The sequence below is a fragment of the Chaetodon trifascialis genome, chromosome 5 (genome assembly GCF_039877785.1).
Source record: "Chaetodon trifascialis isolate fChaTrf1 chromosome 5, fChaTrf1.hap1, whole genome shotgun sequence".
NCBI classification, from domain to species: domain Eukaryota; kingdom Metazoa; phylum Chordata; class Actinopteri; order Chaetodontiformes; family Chaetodontidae; genus Chaetodon; species Chaetodon trifascialis.
The window spans coordinates 12,183,212-12,205,952 of record NC_092060.1 but is presented as its reverse complement, the minus strand read 5'-3'; the positions used below and the strand labels follow the sequence as shown (position 1 = coordinate 12,205,952).

The 22,741-nt window shown below is 43.8% G+C and overlaps 1 protein-coding gene across 2 annotated transcripts in view; it reads left to right on the top strand.

Annotated features, from left to right (window-relative positions):
• Nucleotides 1-22,741, top strand: part of ppp2r2ba (protein phosphatase 2, regulatory subunit B, beta a) — a 43,310-nt gene that overhangs the window by 13,988 nt on the left and 6,581 nt on the right. The window contains exons 1-5 of one of the 2 annotated variants that reach the window (XM_070962148.1): nt 8,658-9,669; nt 17,400-17,497; nt 18,392-18,557; nt 19,518-19,630; nt 22,483-22,660. In XM_070962148.1, coding sequence (XP_070818249.1) covers nt 9,600-9,669; nt 17,400-17,497; nt 18,392-18,557; nt 19,518-19,630; nt 22,483-22,660 — 625 coding nt within the window. In that variant the 5' untranslated portion in view covers nt 8,658-9,599. Of the gene's footprint in view, nt 1-8,657; nt 9,670-17,399; nt 17,498-18,391; nt 18,558-19,517; nt 19,631-22,482; nt 22,661-22,741 lie in introns of those variants that run through there. The other variant, XM_070962147.1, reaches the window with a different exon arrangement.

Sequence of the window (22,741 nt, the reverse complement as noted above, 5' to 3'; positions counted from 1 at the left end):
TATGTAAAGAAGATTTGCGGCAGTTTAGTGTTTTAAAGGCTGTGTTTTCTATGTGACTATGCTTTTTCTTACTGTAAACTTAACTTTTTTTTCTATTCATATGTGTGAATTTATTTGTTTTGGGGCATTTTACTAGTGAGTCAACGGGAAGTTGAGTTGACAGGAAATGAGTGGGGAGAGAGAACATGCAACAATGGTTCCCAGGAGTTTGCTGTTATTGCTCCCCCCGTCCACCGAGAGGTTCCTTCCTAAGACTGTTTCTATAGAAGTGATGGGGGTCACAATTTGTGTAAAAATGTATTCCAAAGTTCAGCCACAGTTAATGTAAGGTGTCAGCAGTCTGCTTTCATACAAAATGTTTTTAGCACAACATTCCCTCTTTGTGCTCCAACAAACAGTGTTTACTCGCTGAACTATGACAGAGGGGAAGTATCACAAAGAGAGATTTTTCGGCTGAAAGACGACAACTTTGGAACTTAACTCCGACTACTGAAGCCTCATAATAGCTTCAGCTGACCTTTACAAATGAGGACTGTAGATTTTGTCCCCCGTCACTTCCATTATAATTGCATTAGAAAGGCATCTCTTTACAGCCAGTACGAACAGGAGGAACAATTACAGTGGACAAGAACTCTTTCAATGTATGTAATGTATGGGCATGTGAGCATATAAGATAGACTTGAAAAAATATGAATGTTTTCTTTAATTCTCAAGGCCACCGGGTCACCAGGGTCAGTCATATTCAAGTTTATTGATCAAATGTTAAATACTCTGCCTCAAAACATATCTTTGACCAAACTCTACAATAACCATACAGCACAGCATATTTTCAGCTTTTCTACTCTTGCATGTCGATATTAGTGTCTGCCTTAAAGGTCCAGTATCGTTGGAGCTGTATTTGTATTGCCTTTGATTTGATTATTTTTATTATTCCCCGGAGTATTCTCTAACCGATGCATGCATAATGTCATCCCCACAGAGAGGGAAAACATTATATCCTGTGCAAACATTATATCCTACACGTGATCTATGACAGGCCATACATTCACACCACAAACACACACTTGTAATCATGAATGCCATGATTAAACAAGTTAATGCATGTGTACAATGAATCTTATACATCATGTTGAAGATATTACAAAGGTTTAACCATGTAATATTTCCTTTTGCCAGATGGTGGTGCTCTAAGATCAGCTATATTAATGCTGAAGGGAAGTAACTCTTGTCAATGAGCTCAGTTTTGTTTACTATATGCGTGTTTACTGTATAATACCATATAAAGCATAGATAGATAGAGAGACAGACAGAAACAGACAGACATGTATATTACACTTTGTATGTTTCATAATGTATTAGAATGAGAAGACATTAGATCTCGTGCGATATTAAGGCATATTATTTCATCATTTCATATTATCTGTTCATTATTTCACATTAGCAGAAGAAATTGCTTTTGACAGACAGCCAGCACGATGAACAGACAGATGGACAGACCACTTTTGCCAGCCAGTGTCCTCCAACTCTGCTATGTCATAAATGGTGAGTCCCTGAGGCTGCTTTGCAACAGAAATCCTTCATGAAAAGATCAATACATTGAGCAATAAAAATAAAGCCCGGTTTAAATGAGAAACTGGCTTGTTCAGCCAGTCGACATGTTTCTATTAAATCAAGTGGCGTGCATTTATCATCGCAGTGGTAGGGCCTGATCCCACCTTAAGCTCATCTTCAAATGTGTGTTTGTATATGTGTGTGTGTGTGTGTGTGTGTGTGTGTGTGTGTGTGTGTGTGTGTGTGTGTGTGTGTGTGTGTGTGTGTGTGTGTGTGTGTGTGTGTATGTCTTGTTGATAGAATAGTGTGGATGGACAGCTTGCAACCCTGTGGGCACCACGACTACAGTCTCTCTGTGATCCACGCTGGCAGCTGCTCTGCCAAATGGGATTTTCCTGGAGATTACAGCCTCTAAGTGTGACACGCTTGCATGTGTTTGTCTTTGTTGTTGACGGAGTGCGTGTGAGGACTATTTGTAATAAAGCTGTGTGTGTTTTTTTGTGTGTTTAAGTGTGTTTGCGGCGGTCTTGAGCCGCGGTGCATGTTCATTTCAGTCACATGGGGCTGGTTGGAACGCGGCTGAACTCTCCCTGGCAAGGAGAACCAAGAAACAGGGAGGAAACATGTTCAGATGTGGGGTCAGGCTTCTTCCACACTGCTGCTGTTCTCATTAGCAGAATTAACCCTTGATGAAAAGACCTTGTCTATCTCGTCAACATACAGTAGCTAGAGCCAATGGACAGGCTGATTTTACTGTATTGCAACTGTTCAGTACTTAAGCTTTGAATAGTGGTATTGCTGTCTTCTCATGGAAGGTTATCAATTTGCTGATTATATTCCTGATGAACTGATTTAAACTGTAAAATGTTGAAAAGTGGCCATCACAGTTTTCCAGACACCACAGTGACATCTTCAAATGTCCTGCTTTGTCTAATATCAACAGTCTAAATCTCAGATGTCTTCAATTTATTGTCACTGAAGACTAGAAAAACTATAAAATGTTCACATTTAAGAAGTTGGAACCCAAGAAGTTGGCTCAGAATTTCAGAAAAAAAATATTCAAAAGGAAAACGATTGCAATCCTTAAACTTTTTCCTTTGCTATGACAATTATTTTGGACACCAAGCATTCATTTTGACTTGATAATGTCCCAGTTTCAGTTGGTCTATTTACGTTGATAGTGACATTTAATGTGTTTGACTGAGATATGAAAATGTAATTTGTTGTATTTGAATATAGGGCTTATAGCAGTAAACTATACAGTAACGTCATGGTGGGAGCTGTTATAATAGCACAGGAATTTGTTCATTGTTCCATTCAATCGTTCATTCGTCTATGAAGCAGCTCCAGCACTGGTCACTAGATGACACCAGCATAGCAAGTTTTCTCTCTGACTTGTTCAAGTTAAAACTGAGTTGTGCTTCATTATAAAATACATGGTATGAAATGCATTTTTAGGGGGGTTTTCGCTTTAACCCAATTCAGAGACATTTTCTGTTTGCCTCAGCGTCTGCTCTGTGAAGAGCTGTCCACGGTCCTGAACACAAGCTGCGCATGGATCCCCGGTCATGTATGGGGAGGTGGCTTTGTAGTCACTCGCTAACCTGCTTAACCTACTTTCTACTTGCCGCTCTTTCATCCGTCCACAGAGTGGAAAGTGCTGAAGGATAAATATAGCATACTTAACAACACACACAGTGTCCGTTCAGGCTTTCCAAACAGCACAAATAGTACCAAGCTTTGTTGTATTCCTCGTATCCTTCCTCTGAATGCATCACTGATCATTTCACTAATGAAATCCAACCTCACTCCAAACATGAACTCCTCATGTTTGGTCCATTAACCCAACCGGTAGAAAACGTGTTGGGGCGCGCTTGAACCTTTATTGAGATGAATATGACCAAAATAATGACATTTTAAGATCTTAATTGTCCAATTATGTAGACAGCTGTTGTGCTGTATTGCAACGCCAGTTCAATTGCAGTTTCCTAGCAACCAGAGAGGTACAATGCAATGATTTTCTGTTAAGTGGCATCATTTCCTCTCAGCGAGAATAGATTGCATATTCACAAAACAAATCCGCAACGTGTGCATGCTTCTTCACCTTTAGGTTTATGTCGCTGTTCTTCATTGTATCGCAACAGGAACGCATCTGTGTGTGTGTGTGTGTGTGTGTGTGTGTGTGTGTGTGTGTGTGTGTGTGTGTGTGTGTGTGTGTGTGTGTGTGTGTGTGTGTGTGTGTGTGTGTGTGTGTTGTGAGAGGGTACCTGCTGATGCGGACATCCATATGCGGGTTACATGTGTATCTCCATACCCCTGAGGTGTGCCAGAGCTTTTGAAATAGCTGTGTTCCTGCAAATAAATTTCTTTCAGTTGATTAATTTTCACCCAAAATGCACCGTCCTTAGCTAATCATGGTACATGCGTTCTTTTCAATTAATTCATTATCAAGGGAGGTAGAGAGAGGGGGATGGTTGGGGGAGGGGAAGGGAGAGTCACAGGGAAGCAGAAAATCCAATCCTGCTGGTCTGAAGTCTCGGAGCAATGGAGCATTAGTCTCATTCTGATGTAATTGGAATGACACCAAGAGTAAAGCCGGCTGATTTGGGGACAGCCTCTGGGCTTGATTTAATGCCCTCTACCAAAACTATACATCCATCTTTTTATCTTTCTCTCCTTCCCTCTCCCAGGCCCTCCGTTCTCCTCCGTATTCCTCCCCCACCCTGCCTCGCGCTGCATTCACTCACCAGCCACTGTCATGTATCTCCATCTGTACTCTATTAACAGAGCAGTAGCTGCATTTTACAATATTTAAAGCCAGAAGGTTATAAACTTCCAACAGGGTGTTTATTTTTCAGCGTTTCACTTACTCCTCATGGCATTTACACACTCAAATGGCTGTGTTTTACTCTCACAGAGGTTATGTTTTAACACCGAGTAAATATCTCCAGACTAGAGTGCAAAGAAAGGGCCGACTAAGCAGGTGTATCCAGGCCAGGGTGCTGCGTCCCCGTGGTTTGCTGCTGCTCAGTCTCCTGACAGATGGACGGCCAGGGCAATCCTATTACCCCCATGTGTTTAGCTGCTCTTAATGCCAGGGTGGGTTGCATGGCTAATGGAAGACAATGAATGTTTGCAGGGAGAATCTCCTGCTACTGAATGACGATCATCCTGATTTGTTTAATGACATGGAGGAGATCTAAAAGCAGTGAGAATTATAACCATGACGACTTTGTTGCTCAGCTGCTGTACTCATACGGCATGTCTCACTGAGGGATGGCATGTCAAATTAGCTAAAGCCACTAAAAGGGCTTTACTGTATATATTTCATCCATATCCGACAAAGATGATGAAAGTGACTGTCCCATCACCACCTCCAACCCTCTGGACTCCAGTCGTGTTGTCTTTTTTCATTAAAAGTGCCTGCCCTGTCCTGAAAATAGCAGTATAAACGTCTGACTGAGACATTTAGCAACTATACAATAAATCTGGAAATAAAGGAACTGAAAGACAGCCTCAGGTTGAATCTTAAGACAGATTTTCACCCCTCTGTTCCTGCAGTCACTGTGTTCTTAAGTCAAAATGTTGCACAATTTCATCAGTATTTTTGCACCTGTTAGAAAAGGTTGGGCACTATGACTGTATATGAAAGGATCCACATAATAAAGATTTGAGTAAAGTCAGAGGTTTTAACATTTCATTTTTGATTAATGACCAAATATCTTCAAAACTATTGACATTCCCATCATCCTCTTTGTATTGTGTGGTGCTATTTAGTGAATGTTAGCATGCGACCACATGAAGATGGGGGACATAGCAAACATTATAGCCACTCTACATCAGCATATTACCATTGTCATTGTGAGTATGCCGCCATGCTAGCATTAACATTCAGCTCATGGCAGTGCTGAGTCTAAATGCAGCCTCACAGAGCTGCCAGCATGGCTGTAGACAGTTAGTCTTGTTATATGATTTTTGCATCAATATGATGATTCACCTTATTTCTTCATTCACTGGTTTAGCCAAAACGAGCGCAGGTAGTACAGAAAATGTTTCTCTAAAAAATACACTGCTTTATCACAACATCAAAATATTAAGAGTACATGTTGTATTAGAGGAGTTATCCTATCTATCTATCTATCTATCTATCTATCTATCTATCTATCTATCTATCTATCTATCTATCTATCTATCTATCTATCTATCTATCTATCTATCTATCTATCTATCTATCTATCTATCTATCACCTGTTCCCAATCAACCTGTTTACCTGTGGGATGTTCCAAACAGGTGTTTTTGGAGCTTTCCACAACTTTTCCAGTCTTTAGCTGCTCCTGTCCCAACTTGTCTGAAACATGTTGCTTGCATCAAATTCAGAATAAGCAGATATTTACAAAAATCAATGAAGTTAATGGTTTAAAACGTAAAATATATTGTCTTTGTACTGTGTTCAGTTGAATGTCAAAGAGGATTAGCAAACTATCACATTCTGTTTTGTTTACATTGAACACAGTGCCCAGACTTATTTTGGAATCAGGGTTGTATTTAATTTGTCTTCTAGGTATTACAGATGTAATTTTCTTACTATTTTAAGGAAACCGTCTTACAACTGAATCTTCCATCTACCCATTAATTCAACCTATTGCACAATGATTAGTTATCCACTTTTTGGCGTTCCATTATTTATACTTTATCCATCTCAAAATAGATTAACAATATGGGACTTAAATAGATTTTGTATTGATTTAGCTCAATCTCATATTTGTTGGATATACTAGATGAAAGTAATCAATATCTTGGCCTATTTAAACCAGACATTATCCAGTGGTCAATATACCATTGACTGAAATATTTCGATATGAGGGAAATGCAGTGATGGTGGAGTGTAACTGTGCTGTGCAGCTTCTGTGTAGTCAAACGTCTATACTTGTGTACGTGTGTGCATGTATGGTGCTTGGTATGCAGACAGCGTCCCTGCTGCCTGTAGCCCTTCACTGGCCTCCCTAGGTCAGACAATTACCACACATCAAGGAAAGCAATTGGGCATGACTAAAATATCATTGCCATGTGATTGTGTCCCTATGTTTGGGCTGCTGGAGCCTAATTTAACCCACTTTGTCCATACGATCGAGGAGAATTGAGGACACGCTCTCCAATTCTGGTGGGCCCCCCGAGCATTTCCTGCAAGTCTGACACACGGCAGCTGGATTGTAGACGTGCTGTCAGTGGTCTCTTACCCAGCGGAGTGGGAGATGGGGTGTAATGAGTGAGAGAAGTGAGGTAGCAGAGGAGAACATGGAGCTGGTAGAGGAGGAGAGCCTTAAATGAGGCACACGGTGCAGAAACTTGAGGCCTTTTGAGTAAAGGCTTTGAAAACAAGTGCTCATCAACCTGGGATCACTTTAAATCACGTGGTTGCATCAGTTTAAGAGCCAGACTGGTTTCCAGTCAGGGCCATTGTTCTGAGATGCTTTCCACTGGCTCCTGTGTGGTCACATTTTGCAGGATGGGGGGTAGGAGTAGAGGAGATTGGCATATATGCACGGGGATTGAGACAGAGGCAGGGAGGGAGACGGTGGAAGTTATTAGTGAGACAGCATTGATCCCAGGCTCTGGCTCCGAGCAGCATCCTCCACTTATTCCTTCATTATACAGTCAAATATCTCTGTGCCTTAAACCGCCACCCCTGGCCTTCATCTGTCTGTCTCCCTGCCTCATAATTTCCCCTCTCACCTCCCAACAAAATCTGACAAAGCTGAACCTCTCACCCATGCAGCTTCAATCTACTAAATCCATTGTTTCACTGATTCCATTTCAATTTCATTTGGTCTTTGCTGCTCAGCTGTAACTTAGCCGAAGTCTTTGTGGAAGAAGAGCGCTGTGTGTTCCTTTTGTCCTCGTAGACCCTGTTTAAATATTGATAGAGATTGGAAGCACTGCTGACTGCTCAGTCAGATCTGAGAGGGTCAAGGATGGCAGAGTTTCTGTGCAGATTTCATTAGGGGAGCAAAAGACTGTAAATATGGAAGCATGTGAATCACAGGCCGTCGCCGATGCTCCAGCAGCCTTCATTATCCCCCTGCATGGCTCACGCCCCGTAATGTATTCCAATGGAGATGGAGGTTGGAGGGTGATGGGGTGTAAAATAGCATGTGTAGGAAGGCCTTGTTTTTTTTTTTTTTTCTTTTTTTTTGTTGTGAGCAGCCTGCCACTTTCACAGCCAGATCCCCATTAGTAGAGAGCAGAGCATTGGATGTGCAAATGGTCCCATGGATTAGAGAGCTAATGCATTTAGGAGAGGGGGCTCCACAATCTCTTTATTGCTGCTGCCGCCGTGTTGTGTGTGTGTGTGTGTGTGTGTGTGTGTGTGTGTGTGTGTGTGTGTGTGTGTGTGTGTGTGTGTGTGTGTGTGTGTGTTGAGGCTCGTGCAGGGGAGATACCCAGTCCCTTTGTGGAGGCTGAGAGATTTAGGGTAAAGTGAGTAGATAAGGTCAGGGATGCACTGCGCGCATGGCCACACTGATGCAATGCACGCACACACTCATCAAAGCTTATGGTTGGAGCAGAAAAAGGCTTGTTGTGTGTGGTGTTATTAAACGCAACATGGAAATGAGATCTTTCCAGAAAAGAGGCGCAGACGGCGGCCCTACTAATCTAATTAATCAGCGTCTGGGATTTTTCATTTTCTTCTGGCCTCTTTTCTGCCCCTCTTTGTTGCTCTCTTCTCTCTAGCCATCTCCCTCAATCAGCTCATCCTTCCCTCTCTGTCTCTTCTTCCCTCCATCTCTGGCCTTTGTGTCCCTCTCTGCTCTGATTTCACCAAATCTGAGCTCTCGCAAGAGTTTGGAGAGAAGTGTGCCATGTCATGCACTTCCTATAACATAAAGTCTCCTCTTGTCTTCCACTGACATGAATGGCTGCTGTTATGGAACCTAGAAAGCCCACTGCTCAATCTGCTGCGACAATGTATAGATGCCTCTGCTGCAGGATGGAGGGATGGTGATGCAGGATCTGCCAGGCTTAACAGGCTGCCTGCTACCAGGCCATAAGGCAGCTGTCGGCTTTACACGCACGAACCTTTGCTGGTGGTCATCATGCTGTGAGCGGACAGAATTTAAACTCCTTCTCTGTGGCGGTGGTTCGAGTGAGCGTCACATTTGCAGATGGTGGTTTTTAAAGAGCCAGTCGCCAGGCAGCATGGGAGGGGCTCTCCTTTGCTGAAGCGCAGCAGCAGCAGCAGCAGCACAGTGGGTAACTACAGTACAGCTCTGCGCTATCCGGCGCAGTGAGTCAGCTGAGCTGCCGGGATCACAGGCGCCGGTGAATGAATGAGAGAAAGAGCGAGAGAGAGGGTGAGAGAGAGGGGGAGCGGAGAGAGGAGACCCTGCAGGATCTGGATACAGAAAGGCGACGGTGCTCTGGAGATGCGCTGAGCTGAGAGTCTGACACGGAAAAACTGAAGTGATCGGAGCAAGCTTGTTGACGCATAATCCCCCACCCGCCCCGCTGGCACTGGGAGGGGGGCAAATCTAGCCTGCCAAAACTCAAATCCTCCAAAAGAGATTTACGGAGTGCGCTGCTGGCGCTGCTGATGCGGGTTCAGACACCTTCAAGAAGACGTGACATTTCTTTCATTTTTGACCAGTTCTACAGGCGCTCTGCGGGGATCTTGAGTGTATTTTAATATTTTTTGGGGGAGATACATACATGTCGATGAGTTATCTAAAGCAGAAGACCTAATGCGCTCATAATTAGGGTATTAAATCCCCTGTCGGATTCGCCACTGTCACTGCGTCGCGGGCGGGTGGTCGTTTGGTTGGATGCGTCCTGAGGTGTGGACAGGACCTGCCCGTACACCATCATCATCGTCATCATCATCATCGCCACCATCATCATCACAGGTATTTGATCGTGATTGTGTAGAGTACACCGGAGATCTGGAGCCATGACAGGCCCCCCGCTGGTCCCACAGCCCGCCTGCTGACGGCACCGGGCAGGATGGGAGCAAGTCTGCCGCTTTCAGGATCCCGAACCAGCCGATTTATCAATGGAGGAAGAGAGTGACACCCGGAAAATCAACAACAGCTTCCTTCGCGACCACAACTATGCAACCGAAGGTATTTAAACCGATGATGTTGGGGAAAAAGTCATTTAAGCTGTTTTACCGGCACAGCAAAATAACCTGCGGCTGTAGCTCGATGGGTGTTAATATCACAGCAATAATAAGTCACAGTATAGGAATGTGAACGGAAATCACTGCAGGTGTCGCGTCCTAAATGGCCACATAAATACATAGCCTTTGGCTTTAAAGTGCAGCCACTTGGCGACCATAAAGTGCATAAAGGTTATTTTAGTCACCTCAGACGCACAATGATTTGCTACAGGGGTATTAGAGGAATATTCTGGTCATCTGTCATAAACATGGAGCTTGTAGGTCAGGCTGTGGTGTCAGTAGCTGGAGATGAGGTGGCTTCCCATCATACCTGCTATTTTAAGATCCCGACCAAGAGGAATCAGGGCTTTAATCTGTATTGGCAGCAGAGGAATAAAGCCTCTTGTACGACTGCTTCAGCGTCCGCGGAGTCTATAGGGAATGTGATGCAGTAAAAAATTACTAATTCATGATGACAATAATGGATTTTCCTCATTCTGCGTTTACTTGTTGAAATAATTACATTGAGACAGAGGAGGTGCCCTGATTTTCACAGGCAGTACACTGAAGCATGGATCTCTCTCTCTCTCTCTCTCTCTCTCTCTCTCTCTCTCTCTCTCTCTCTCTCTCTCACACACACACACACACACACACACACACACACACACACACATTTTTACTGTACATGCTCATAACTGAACAATAGCTGTTTTTCTGCAGCCCCACAGCTATAAATGCTCCTCCTTGCACTTGTGTGTTTCCTCCTCATTGACCACACAACAGCCTCTTGATTATCAGCCTGTTAACTGTTTGATGCTTAATAGTTCCCTCTGTTCCACCAATCAGCTCCACCTGTCCTCTGCAAGCTGCTTAGATCATTGATCAACATAAAGCATTGATTTACAGGTGGAAAGCTATCATTAATCTCATTTCCACTTCGGTCCCCATTTACTGATGATGCAGATTGCTTATGGACATTAACTGCTGTGCTCATATCAGTAAGATAATAAACCATAGGGGACTGAGAGCTTTTCATTGCAGCAGTTGGATCAGATCATACTTAAAAAAGACTAATGATGTAAAGTAGCAATGCACAATGCCTGTAAATACGTTAAATTACAGTTATTTTATCACATATTAATACACAATTTCAGTCAACTTCTTTGTGCAAAAAGGGGTGTTTGTTGTCCCATCTTAATAATAATAATAATTGCTTATTATGTATTACACAAAGTAGGTACAGTTAGTGTCCTTTATTGTTCAGTTTGAAGCAGTTTTACTTGCAGTGCAGTCCATTTAATAATAGTCTCTGCAGCACTGGAGCAGACTGTAATTCTTTCACACCAGACGGATTTCACTACACAAAAAAAAGAGATATGTTTAACTTTAAAATTATGACAGAGCATCCCATGATTGAAGGACCACCAGTTATGTCCAGAATTTAACATGGATATTGAGGGTACACATCAGTTGTTGGATCCCATATCTAAAAATTTAGATATGGGAACACATTGCGATTTGCTCCGGTCCTGCACTTACAGATGATTCCCTGTCACTGCTAAACACACCGTCACTGGTTCAGCATGAGAGGAAGTGAAGTCGGGGTGGCAGTGATGGATATCTTTGTTTGATGTGTGCGCTGAGATGAAAAACAGTAGGGGAGCTTCCTCTTCCAGCTTCTCTCTGTCTCACTCTTTCTCTCTGTTTCATTCATTTGATCAGGAAAAAATGCATGAGAGTTGCACAGGGCATAAAATGTGACTCCTGAAAGCAAAGGACTGTCTGGTCTGGAGCCCATCTGTGCTTTTCAAACAAGAAGCGCCTACTTTTGTTATTTTTTATTGCTGTAATTTATGACTGATGGTCACAGCTCATATATTGTGAATGAGAGTCTGTGTGTGTGTGTGTGTGTGTGTGTGTGTGTGTGTGTGTGTGTGTGTGTGTGTGTGTGTGTGTGTGTGTGTGTGTGTGTGTGTGCATGCACCCAGTTACTCTCTCTCTCCTTGTCTCCTAAGTGGTACGAAGTCAGACTGCAGCCAAAGATCGTACGGGCCGGTGTCTGGGTCCATCGCCCGTCCTCATAAATTCCCCAAAGTGCACATGTTCCATCAGGCCCAGTCGTTTCAGACCACACACACACACATACACACATATGCACACACACATAGAAGCAGGGCCCTGGTAGGGATTTCCCTCAGGCCATGCTTGCCCACAGCAGCAGGACACTTTAATGATGTCACATTTTAATGATGTCACTGTCGCTGACCTTTGGCTTGCACCAATCCCACGCCTCAGTGGGTCTGTGGGCGGTTGCATTGACTCTGTGTGTGTGTACGCACTGTGAAGAAAACCGTGCTGGTCAGCCATAGCGGAGCATGGAATTTCAAAGTCTTCTCAACCTGAACTCAAAGTTTCCAGACATCATTGTTGTATAGATGAACGAAGATTGTATGACAGACTGATTTGCATTCACCAGCCGCCTGCAGATGACACATTGTTAATGGTAACAGGATGGATGGCTGCTGTCTCACTGCTGCTGTGTATATCAGTGTGTGTTGTGTCAATGGACTGAACTGAAACATGGGTCTCAGTTAATTTTCATAATTTGCAACATGGATGTGTTTATAATGGATGAAACTGTCATCTAGCAGAACGCCACATTGGGTGTAAAAATGTAAATAGCTTCCTTGCTGCGAGGCAGCGACCTTACCTAATGTCTGCTTTGGTATTGATTTCTGGTCCTTTACAATTTAGCCACCGGAACAATGACCCTAAAGATCTATCGGTAAGACATGTAATCCTTTCCTCCTTCTCTCCCCTACCCCCTCTTTCTCTCATTCTCTCTCTCCCTCTTTCTGCTTTGTTGCTTATATGTGCTTATATGTCTGTCTGATGCGAGAACAAGCTTGTGTGTGATGTGACCCCTCTAGTCCCACTGAATACTGATGCAGTCCCGTAACAGAGAGCTCACAGCCTTTATTGCAGCTGCTGATGAGAGCAGAGCAGCGGCTGGTTGCCTGTGCCAAGGCAAACGGCCTGGGGCCACACTTTAGGACCCCGGCATAAAAAGACTTAGCCTACCATACCCCCAGGTCCCATCCATTATTCACTATGAAACACTCAGAAACGCAGAACCCCACCTCAAAACATAGCGCAAGAAAGATAATGTCTACGTGCATGCATGGGGGTGTTGTGGGGGTGGCGGGTGCTTAATGGCAAGCTGTGAAGTTGGGGCGAGTCACACTCCTTATTCAGCAGCTGCTTTCATCCCCTGATTAGCTTCTTATTAAGGCTGCTGCTCCATGAAATTTTAATGAGAATTTATTGAAGAATACCCGTGGTGTTGCTACTGTAGCGTGATTAATAAAAAATACCCTATTTCTCAACTGGCTTCGTGGTCAGTAGATTTAAGGTGCTGCTGTGATAGATGTGCTTTATGTGAGTCATTCGCTGCACTGTTAGCCTGAAGGCTGAGCAGCGTTCGACCTTTCAGGACTTTATAATGGGGTACATTTGTAAGTTTTGATAGCTAATTCCTGTGCCCTGTCGAGGAAGCGGCGTCACTCGGAATCTTTCATGTTTTTGGTGATAAGGTCACTGTAGATACAGGATTTCAGCCTGTACAGAAGCCCGTGAGTCTTTGATTCACTCCAGCCTTGGAAACAGGAAGATGAAAGGGATTGCAGCAAAGCAGCACAGACAGATAGAGAGGGAGAGAGAGCTTTTGTTTTGGTGGTGGATTATAATTCTATGCAGCCCCCAACACTTCCCCACCATCCCCCTCCTTCATCTTCAATTTCTAAGAGAATACCAAATAACAAGCATATGAAATGATCCCTCTCGTGTTCATGTGCACGCAGGAATCGATCGCTGATTTCACTGCTTTTCACCTCTTCTTCTTGTTTCGCCCTGTCCTGTGTTGTGTCTGCAGTCAGATGTGTGCCACGGTGACGTGTTAATGAAGTGTGAGAAGTGAAGCAGTAACACGTCTCGCCCATTTCACCCTCAACTCCCCGGAGTGCGGGGATGCAGGAAAGCAAGCACGCGCACGCATACACACACGCGCAAAAGCGAAAGAGTACACACACATAACACATGCGGACGAAACACTAATACACACATTCTGTCTCACTCTCAAGGGGCTGATCCTGGAGAAACCAGGTTAATTAGCTTGTTCACTCCAGATCTTACAAAGAGTCATGCTCTTCAGATGAAGAGAGGTGCATTGTGCTCAGTTGCTTTGTGTGCTGCTAATAAAGCCTAATAAACCCTTAATCATATGGCTGGCTACCAGACCAGTAGGTAGGAGGGTTTATTTAAAAATGTGATTGATCTCCATTGTTGCTGGTGTGAACTGAAGCTGTTAGCAGCTGCTTATTCAGCATGGAAATGGTGGCACTCAGTCTTCATGTGCAGAATTTGCGATAAAGGCGTGTGTGTTCATGTTTTTTTTTAAAAAAGAAGCGCAGATTGATATGTATTGTTGATTATCGTCAACAGAACGAGAGCGGCAAGCAAGAGAGAGAGAGAGAGGGAGAGAGAGAGAGACAGACCTGAATTATCCCCCAGCCTGATCCTTTGACGCAGGCAGCTCAGCACAAGTGCTGTAATCCTCTCCTCTCCACATCGAACCCTAACAAAGCATTTACACGACACCATGTTGCTCACGTCCCTCCCTCTACCTGGAATTACTGCACAACACTTACGCAACTAGCTTTCCATGCAGGCACACCATTTTGGGCCTGTCTGTCTTACACAACCCTCCAATGGCACAGGATCAAGCCTCAATTTGTTTTTGTTTGTTTTTTTCACCCCTGACAGGATTATATGTTGTCTAGAGGTTAGCCAGGGTGCTCCTATTTTGGTCTTTGCTTGTGTCTGTGCCGACGAAACTCACTGTGCAATCTTTTATTGACCTAGTTTGTGCAAAAAATCCTCCCTGCCCAGACTTCCCCCCCTCACTTCTTTTCATGGCCCTCTCTGTTATGCGTGATAGATGTTGCATGCTCAGGCATCTATAAATACATTCAATATCCCCGCTCCCCACCCATGTATCTGGCTCCTCGGGCCTGGTTTTCATTCCAGAATCAATGCATATCTATGTTTCCATCCAATTGGTTTCAGTCCATATTCTATATCACGTGCTGAAGGGCAGTTATTGAGGTTCTGATTGGTGAATAGATCCAGATAACAGCTGTGCCATGCCTGTTTTTATTTCAGTCCTACATACAGTTACACACATGCCTCACAGCAGCAGGCCAACAAGCTTGTCTGTGTTATTACTGGTGATGGATGTGTGTTATCTTGAGCATCCCTCTGCTGCATCAAGAAGCGCTGACCTGTCTGTGTCAGACCTGACTGGCCACAGGATTTATGAGCTTCATCTGGTTTTGGTCTGCTGATGAAGCCTTGTGTGTGTGGGGGGGGGGGGGGAGAGTAGTGTGTGTGTGTGTGTGTGTGTGTGTGTGTAAGTACACATTTGATCACCTGAATCACCAGTCCGCTGCTAATTCCAGTCCACCATGAATCTGCTGATGTTCACAGAGACCCTGCCCACCTGCGACTCCCCTGCAAATCAATTAGTTCCCTAAAATGAAATTTTAGCAGAAAACACTGCATTCAAACACAAGTCCATCAGTGGCTTGGGTTGCATAGATTGCCTTGTGTGGTTTGAATACATTTGCATGAGGAAGAACTCATTTTTAGCAAAGCATTCCATCATGTTACTCAGAGTTTCGGCTTCACTGGCTCTCCCCGATTCTTCATTTAGTGAGATGATTGAAGGATGTATCCGTGTGTAAACTCGTTAAATGGGAACCATCAATTACGTTTTCTCCACAGTGGCTTAATGTGTTGATGATGAGAGACGGAGAGAGGGAGAGGGGAGAAGACAAAAAGTATGAAGGACAAGAAGAGAGAGAGAGAGAGAGAAAAGCTTTGATTCAAGAAAGCTGACCGCTAAGCCAATTCCATTCGATTTACACCAGTGGCTTTGGCCTGATGGTGGTAGGGAAGGCACCATTGTGTGTGTGTGTGTGTGTGTGTGTGTGTGTGTGTGTGTGTGTGTGTGTGTGTGTGTGTGTGTGTGTGTGTGTGTGTGTGTGTGTGCGCGCACACGCTGGGAGGGCTGCACTATGCAGCTGTGTGCATGCATGAGGTCGATGCATGCAGATACAGAAAGAGAGAAAGGTGCAGAATGAGAGATGTGCACTTGCGATGGCGTATGCAACAACATGTGGTGTGCCAGTGAGGTACTCCCAGGTTATAATTAGGTCAGAGTGTGTCTTGTCTTTGAAACATTATTAGTTACGAGATTGAAATATGATTAGGATCCTCCCATCTCCCTCCACCCTCACATCATTATCAACACATGGCCACAATAATACCTCTGGCCTCATTGGTGAATGTGGCTTTTACAATTAAATGAATCAAGGGGAGTGCGCACACACACACACACACACACATAGATTTCAAGATATGCCGCTTAGTCATTTCCACCATGCACGGCAGTTTGATGTGAAGAGATGAGCCTCTCTACAGGGACCCTATTGTCTGAAGTTGTGTGCTGCATTGAACTGCACACACTCCCCCAGATGCAGTAGCAGGTTTTCACTCTATTGCAGCACTCTCCCTGTCTGCTGAATTACAGCTAGCATCAGCAACTAAGTCTGAGAGCTATTGGCACACACACACACATATACACCCCTCTGACTGCCGCTAGAGATGGAAACGGTCTCCATAGCAACATTCCCCTCTCCTGTTCAGCGCTCCGCCAGTAGCAGGTCCACAGAGGGCGTGGGGGGTACAAAACAACAAGCTCTCTCTTTCTCTCTCGCTTTCTCTGGCTAATATTATTGTCACTGTTAAACAGAGGGTTAGCCTCTGCCGTGGTGTGTGTGTGTGTGTGTGTGTGTGTGTGTGTGTGTGTGTGTGTGTCTGCATGTGAGACATTATGCTATGCCTTTTTAGCCCAGGGCTGTATAATAATTACAGTCACCATTAGCCTCTCCTAAATCCAGGCAGATGTATGTCTTTGAGGAGGAGAGGAAAAGCTACCTTAAGGGTAGGTGTCTGTTATTTACTTTGGTGAAACTGTAGCTTTGCAGAGACACTGAGAAATGTTGCAATGGAGTGTAAATGGAGCAGTTCTATCTGATAGCTGTTGTATTTTTGTTATGCTGTTGATGTACTGCATAGATTGAAAGTTAAAAAGTATGCCACACAGGCACAGACATATATCAGCTGCAGAAAGGGCATGGTTTAAAGGTTCATCATTGGGTTTTTTAATGAAGGAGCAGGAGAGTCACTGAGCAGCATGAGGTCTTGCAGCCAGGAGGAGAGAGGTGAATGGCATTATTAGTGTGGTTGCAGCGTCCTCTAAAAAGCATGAGTGCAATTAAATGACACAGATTGGCTCGATTCAATGAGACGAGGTGCTGATTTGGTTGATATCATGCATTGACTCATCCAGTGGCTTCTTCTAACCCATATTTAACCAAACTAGGGTATCTATGCCAGAGAGCCCTCTGTGGGTTCGTCATGAGAGTCCTCTTCCCTTCCCCTGGCATGTTTTCCACAAGTCACTCTACCAGATCTCACTGAAATCTTCCTTCTTGTCTGCCCGATACGTAGACGGTTTTTGCACATTCACACTGACATTTTGTCCCCCTCTCTGCTCTGCTTCCTGTGTTGCAGCTGACATTATCTCAACGGTCGAGTTTAACTCATCGGGGGAGCTGTTGGCCACCGGGGATAAAGGAGGCAGAGTGGTTGTCTTCCAGAGGGAGCAGGAGGTAGGAAATGCCAACAATGCAACACTAATTATGCTGCCCTTCTGCTGAAAGGATGTGACAGCTTTGAAACTGAAGTTTGATTGTTTGCTCTTAGTTAACTAGTAAAGGATGTATGTTTGAAAAGGACAGCCAGCTGCTGGAAATCCAGCAGTAAATATCTTAAAGCCACAAATATAAAAATCAATTTTAATTATAAACCCATGTTACATGATGAAGCGTTGTTTTAAACCACCAATATTTATTCTGAATTCCAGTTAAAGCATTAAGGTTTACAATGATACCAAATATTTTACTCTGAATTTACAGAGAAATATGTGCACATGGCACACTGCACATTTGGAGCAGCCATAAAAATATATCATCTCAGAATCGAATGTTGATTCAGTGTAAATGTGCCACAAACTGTAGCTGCAATGGAGTGCTAGATCAAGCCAGTCAATATATGATGCTACGATGCTATATAGTAAGTCTGTAGGCATGCTAGCACTGCGGTGCTTTGAGCTAAATGCTAACATCAACATGCTAATACGCTCACAGTGAAAATGCTAACATGATGACATTTAGCTAGGATCATTTTTGCAATGTTAACCATGTTAGCTCTGCACGTTAGCATGCCAACATGTGCTGATTAAACACTGATAACAGGAATGTTATATGATTTGCAGGCGTGTATAAACCAAAGAATTTACCATTGCCATGGGGTCACCAAAGTAGTTAGGATTCATTGTCTAACTTTGAAGCTTCTTAAGGGGAAATTTCTTGTTGGACATCTTGTTCAGGAATTAAACTCATTACAGTATAACACATTTGTATGAACCAATGTTTGATTGTCTAGAGCTCCCAACAAACAGGCCGATCTCTCACGATGTTTCTGGCTCTGTCCTTCTGTTGCAGAGTAAGAGTCAGCCCCAGCGTAGAGGGGAGTACAATGTTTACAGCACATTCCAGAGCCACGAGCCAGAGTTTGACTACCTGAAGAGCTTGGAGATTGAGGAGAAGATCAACAAGATCAAATGGCTTCCTCAGCAGAACGCCGCCTACTTCCTGCTATCCACCAATGGTCAGTTCATTCGCTAAGGTGACTGTAGCACTGTAGGAGTGACTCAAGTGGCAAAGCAGTCAAAGAAACCATTCATCTGTCAAGGGAGTGTGATTGAAAGTGGGAATGGTGTTGTTGTTACTCAGTAACAGTGTCAACAGAAGGCATGATTCATTCTCCACTTTGCAGAATGGGCAGATAAACAGCTGATGTAACAGGAGATATTATTCATATCGCATGAAAATGTCTTTTTGACTGTTAAATGTGTTGGTGTTTCACTTGGCTGAGCAAGCACCACCAGCAGACGCGTTTCAGATTGAGAACTTCATGCATGGCTGCCACGGCAGGAACACACACACACACACACACACACACACACACACACACACACACACACACACACACACACACACATATATATCAAAGCATGTGCCACCACACACCATACATGCAGGCCAGCTCAGACAGACACACACACATCAGCAGAGAGACGTCTTGCAGATTGTGGGCTTCATGCATGGCTGCTACAGAAGTGCTCGCGGTGGCTGGAGCAGATGGCAGAGGGTCCTGTGGCGATGGCCTCGCTGCTCTGACACCAATATTCACAGCGGAAATTAAAAGAAGAAAAAAACCAGCAACCTGACTGCTGCCGCCATCCCCCCTCACCAGACCGAGAAGATGAGATGTAACTGGTGTTTGTGTGATGCCGAATTGAAAAGCACCCAGATGGCTTTTTCAGGGGGAGCGTATACAGCGGCCGGGAAATGTACGCAACTTGTAGATTGATATCAGTGACATCAGAGCGTTCACAGGAGCCGCCATTCATCATTCCCGCTGGCTCCTGCCCAGCTACATGCCAGATTGGCTGCCCAACCCCCCGCATCCATTTTATATGTGAGATTCACTGTAGCGATGATCTGACTGTATTTTGTGTTCATGTGTGTCTGTGTTGTGTGTGTTTGTGTGATGTATCCATCCCAGACAAGACAGTGAAGCTGTGGAAAATCAGTGAGAGAGACAAGCGTCCGGAGGGCTACAACCTGAAGGACGAGGATGGACGAATCAGAAACCCGTCGACCATCACCTCGCTACGGGTAAGAGGTCAAACAGAACTCTCAGGTCTAACTCAGGTTAAGATTTTACTGCTTTGCTTGGAGGTTTCCATTTGGAAAAAAAAAAGTCAGAAAATTCCAGATTAATCTTGAATGGAAACAAAAACAATACACTTCAAACTCATTCAGGCCTCTTTTAAAGACAGAGAAAGAACATGGAAGCTTGTAAGACTGCAATATTAATGTGTTAATTTCTTAGAAATGTGAAATACGTCAACTCGCTATAACTGCTTCCATAAATATTTAATAAAGGTGGAGAATTTTAAGTCCCCAAAGTGCACCGTGAACTACAGCGCTGTCAAAGTCCTTATGGTCCCAGTATTTGACTCACCCATATCAAATTTAAGCGCTCCATTGATATTTTTATTTCATGATGTGTTTTGATGTCTTGATTTTATTTACATGACATACTTCCAGTGAGAATAATAATCTAAATAATTTCACATTTTGTTTTATATTATCATCTATATATTATCTGTCTTTGGTCTTATTATTCATATTGAAAGAGCGTATTGTACTATCCTCCTAACAAAAGCAAACACTTGGAAATCTGCTTATTTGCTTTCTTGCTGAAAGATTAATAGAGCCAACAGTTAATAAAATACTACCAGCACCTTTAAAGCTCACAAATAAAACGTTTCATTGTAAAAACACAACTATGGATTTTTATACTTAAACTAGATATGACTAGATGTTATTTAGTGAGCTTTAGAGGTGCTGTTAGGTGAATTTTGCGACCTTAAGAGAGCAAGGCTGTTTCCCCTTGTTTCCAGTCTTTATGTTAAGCTAAGCTAACTGAGTGCTGGCGGTAGCTTTATAATGAACAAACAAATATGATTGTATTTCCCAACTTCGAGCCCTTAAAAGGCAATTCAGCAGCTCAGGAAAATAACAATGAGAAAATCATGACTTGTAAAGCCAAAGGTGCCAAAGTTTTAAAAGGACCCTAAAACTGAAGCAGCTAAATGGAATTCAGCCATCATTCATTTTTACAATTAACAGTTGTGCTTTTCCCACTGTGACATGTGACAAAATATCTGTGAAAAGGTCTGTCCTCAGTTTGCACGCCGAGTGGTCTGAAGTCTGAATAAGTGCAGCTCAGTCAAGCTGATTAAATTAGAATTTAGCGTTCAGCCATTATGCTACGATACCCTTTAATCTTCCATAAACGTTGTGGCAACGTGTAGTGTGCTGTGTCTGTCAAAGCTGGTGCAGTTTTTCCTTTTAAAATACCTGCTCACTTTCAGTACTGATAAATGACATTGACACACCATCGTTGGACAATTTTGAAGAAGAAAGTGAGAATGAGTGATCGATATGTGAGGTGAAGACCATGAAGGGATCACCCCCCCCACCACCACCACCACCACCACCACCCCACCCGAATTCTTATCACTCCACTACCTCTTTAATTTACACACAAAGCAGGCAGGCACATAGAACAGCGTGAGAGAGTGTGTGTGTGTGTGTGTGTGTGTGTGTGTGTGTGTGTGTGTGTGTGTGTGTGTGTGTGTGTCTGCCATAGTAGATTAGTGCTGTGTTCAGCGTGTCTGTCCCTCTTTGTCTGGCTGGCCAGGGGATCATAGCAACCTGGAGGACAGGCCGGACTGTGGCAATCCTGTTTAGAGGCTGTGAAATCTGCGCAGGTGGAGAAAGCAGAAGAGGAAAGGGAAGAGCTTCGAAAATTACTCCAAAATATGTCTAAAAAAACAGAACAATAAATACTCTATACTTTGCCATGTAAAGTCTGTCATTCAGTTTCCCCTTCAAACACAAATTGTCCATCTTGTGTTTTATCTGATTGGGATGCGCAGCTTTAAAAGATGTATAAAATTCTGTGCTGTGAATATATTTCTTTGAATATTTGTTACTTTTTAAAACAGAAATATTTCAGTTTAAACTGTTCTGTTTTACATACTGTAAGGAAGAAAATCCAGCAGGTCATTTTGAGCAAGCTGAACATTGTAACTGTCAGGGTTGGGGGTTATGGGTTAATACGCTCCATGTCTCTCTGGACAGCCAGTGAAAGACATGGAAATGAAGTGACACCCATGGAGATACAGCAGCCTGCTGGGCTGCCATGTCTCTCTGTCAGTGCCAGCAACGGACGAGAGAAAGAGGAAGAAGCAGTCGATTTGTTCTCCTCTCTCCCTCCCCTCCCTTCTCTCTTTGTCTGGGTTTTATCTGGCCAACGGGGGGCTGCATGCAGACTGGTGCTGGGTGTCTTTGAAGCCCGAGCAGCACTGTGCAACTGTGTATGTGTATGTGTGCGTGAGCTCGTCTTAATTCTGCAGAGTTCAGTTATCATTCCTCAGCAGGGCCTAGCGATGCCCTTGGGCCATCTCCCTTTCCACCTCCTTCGCTTTCTCTCTTTTCTCTTTCTCTGACTTCTTCAGCACTTGCATGAGAGAGAGAGAGAGAGAGAGAGAGAGAGAGAGAGAGAGGGAGGGAGAGAAGGGAGAGAGGGAGGTGTGATCACCGAGTAGTTGTGCAGCAAACAGATATTCATAGTCTGATTGAAACAGCTCATCAAACCGCCCCGGAGCCCCTCAGTCACTGTCGCTGTTTCATTAAGATTTGTGGAGTAAATGTCACATGAATCCCTGGAGTCATCTTGTTGTGGTTCACAGACACACATGCAGCATTTTCACACACACAATTCATGCACACGACATGCATGCAGAGATGAATATCTAAGAAGGCCTCAGGAAAACAGCATCATAATGCACAAAATATTGAATCAGTGTTATGAAACATCAAGTTGAATCTTTTTCTTGCAGATTTCTCTTTGTTTCTCCTTTTCCTCTCTCTGACTGACCTGCTTTCACCATTAGGTGCCAGTTCTTCAGCCTATGGACTTGATGGTCGAGGCTACAGCCAGGCGTGTATTCAGCAATGCCCACACCTACCACATCAACTCCATCTCTGTCAACTCCGACCTTCAGACGTTCATCTCCACTGACGACCTCAGGGTGAACCTGTGGAACCTGGAGATCACTGATCGCAGCTTCAGTATCCTCTTACTTAGGTCTTGTAATCCCTGTTTGTTGAACTTGTCTGTGCAAAAAAATGTGTCACTTTTTTCAGACCTGA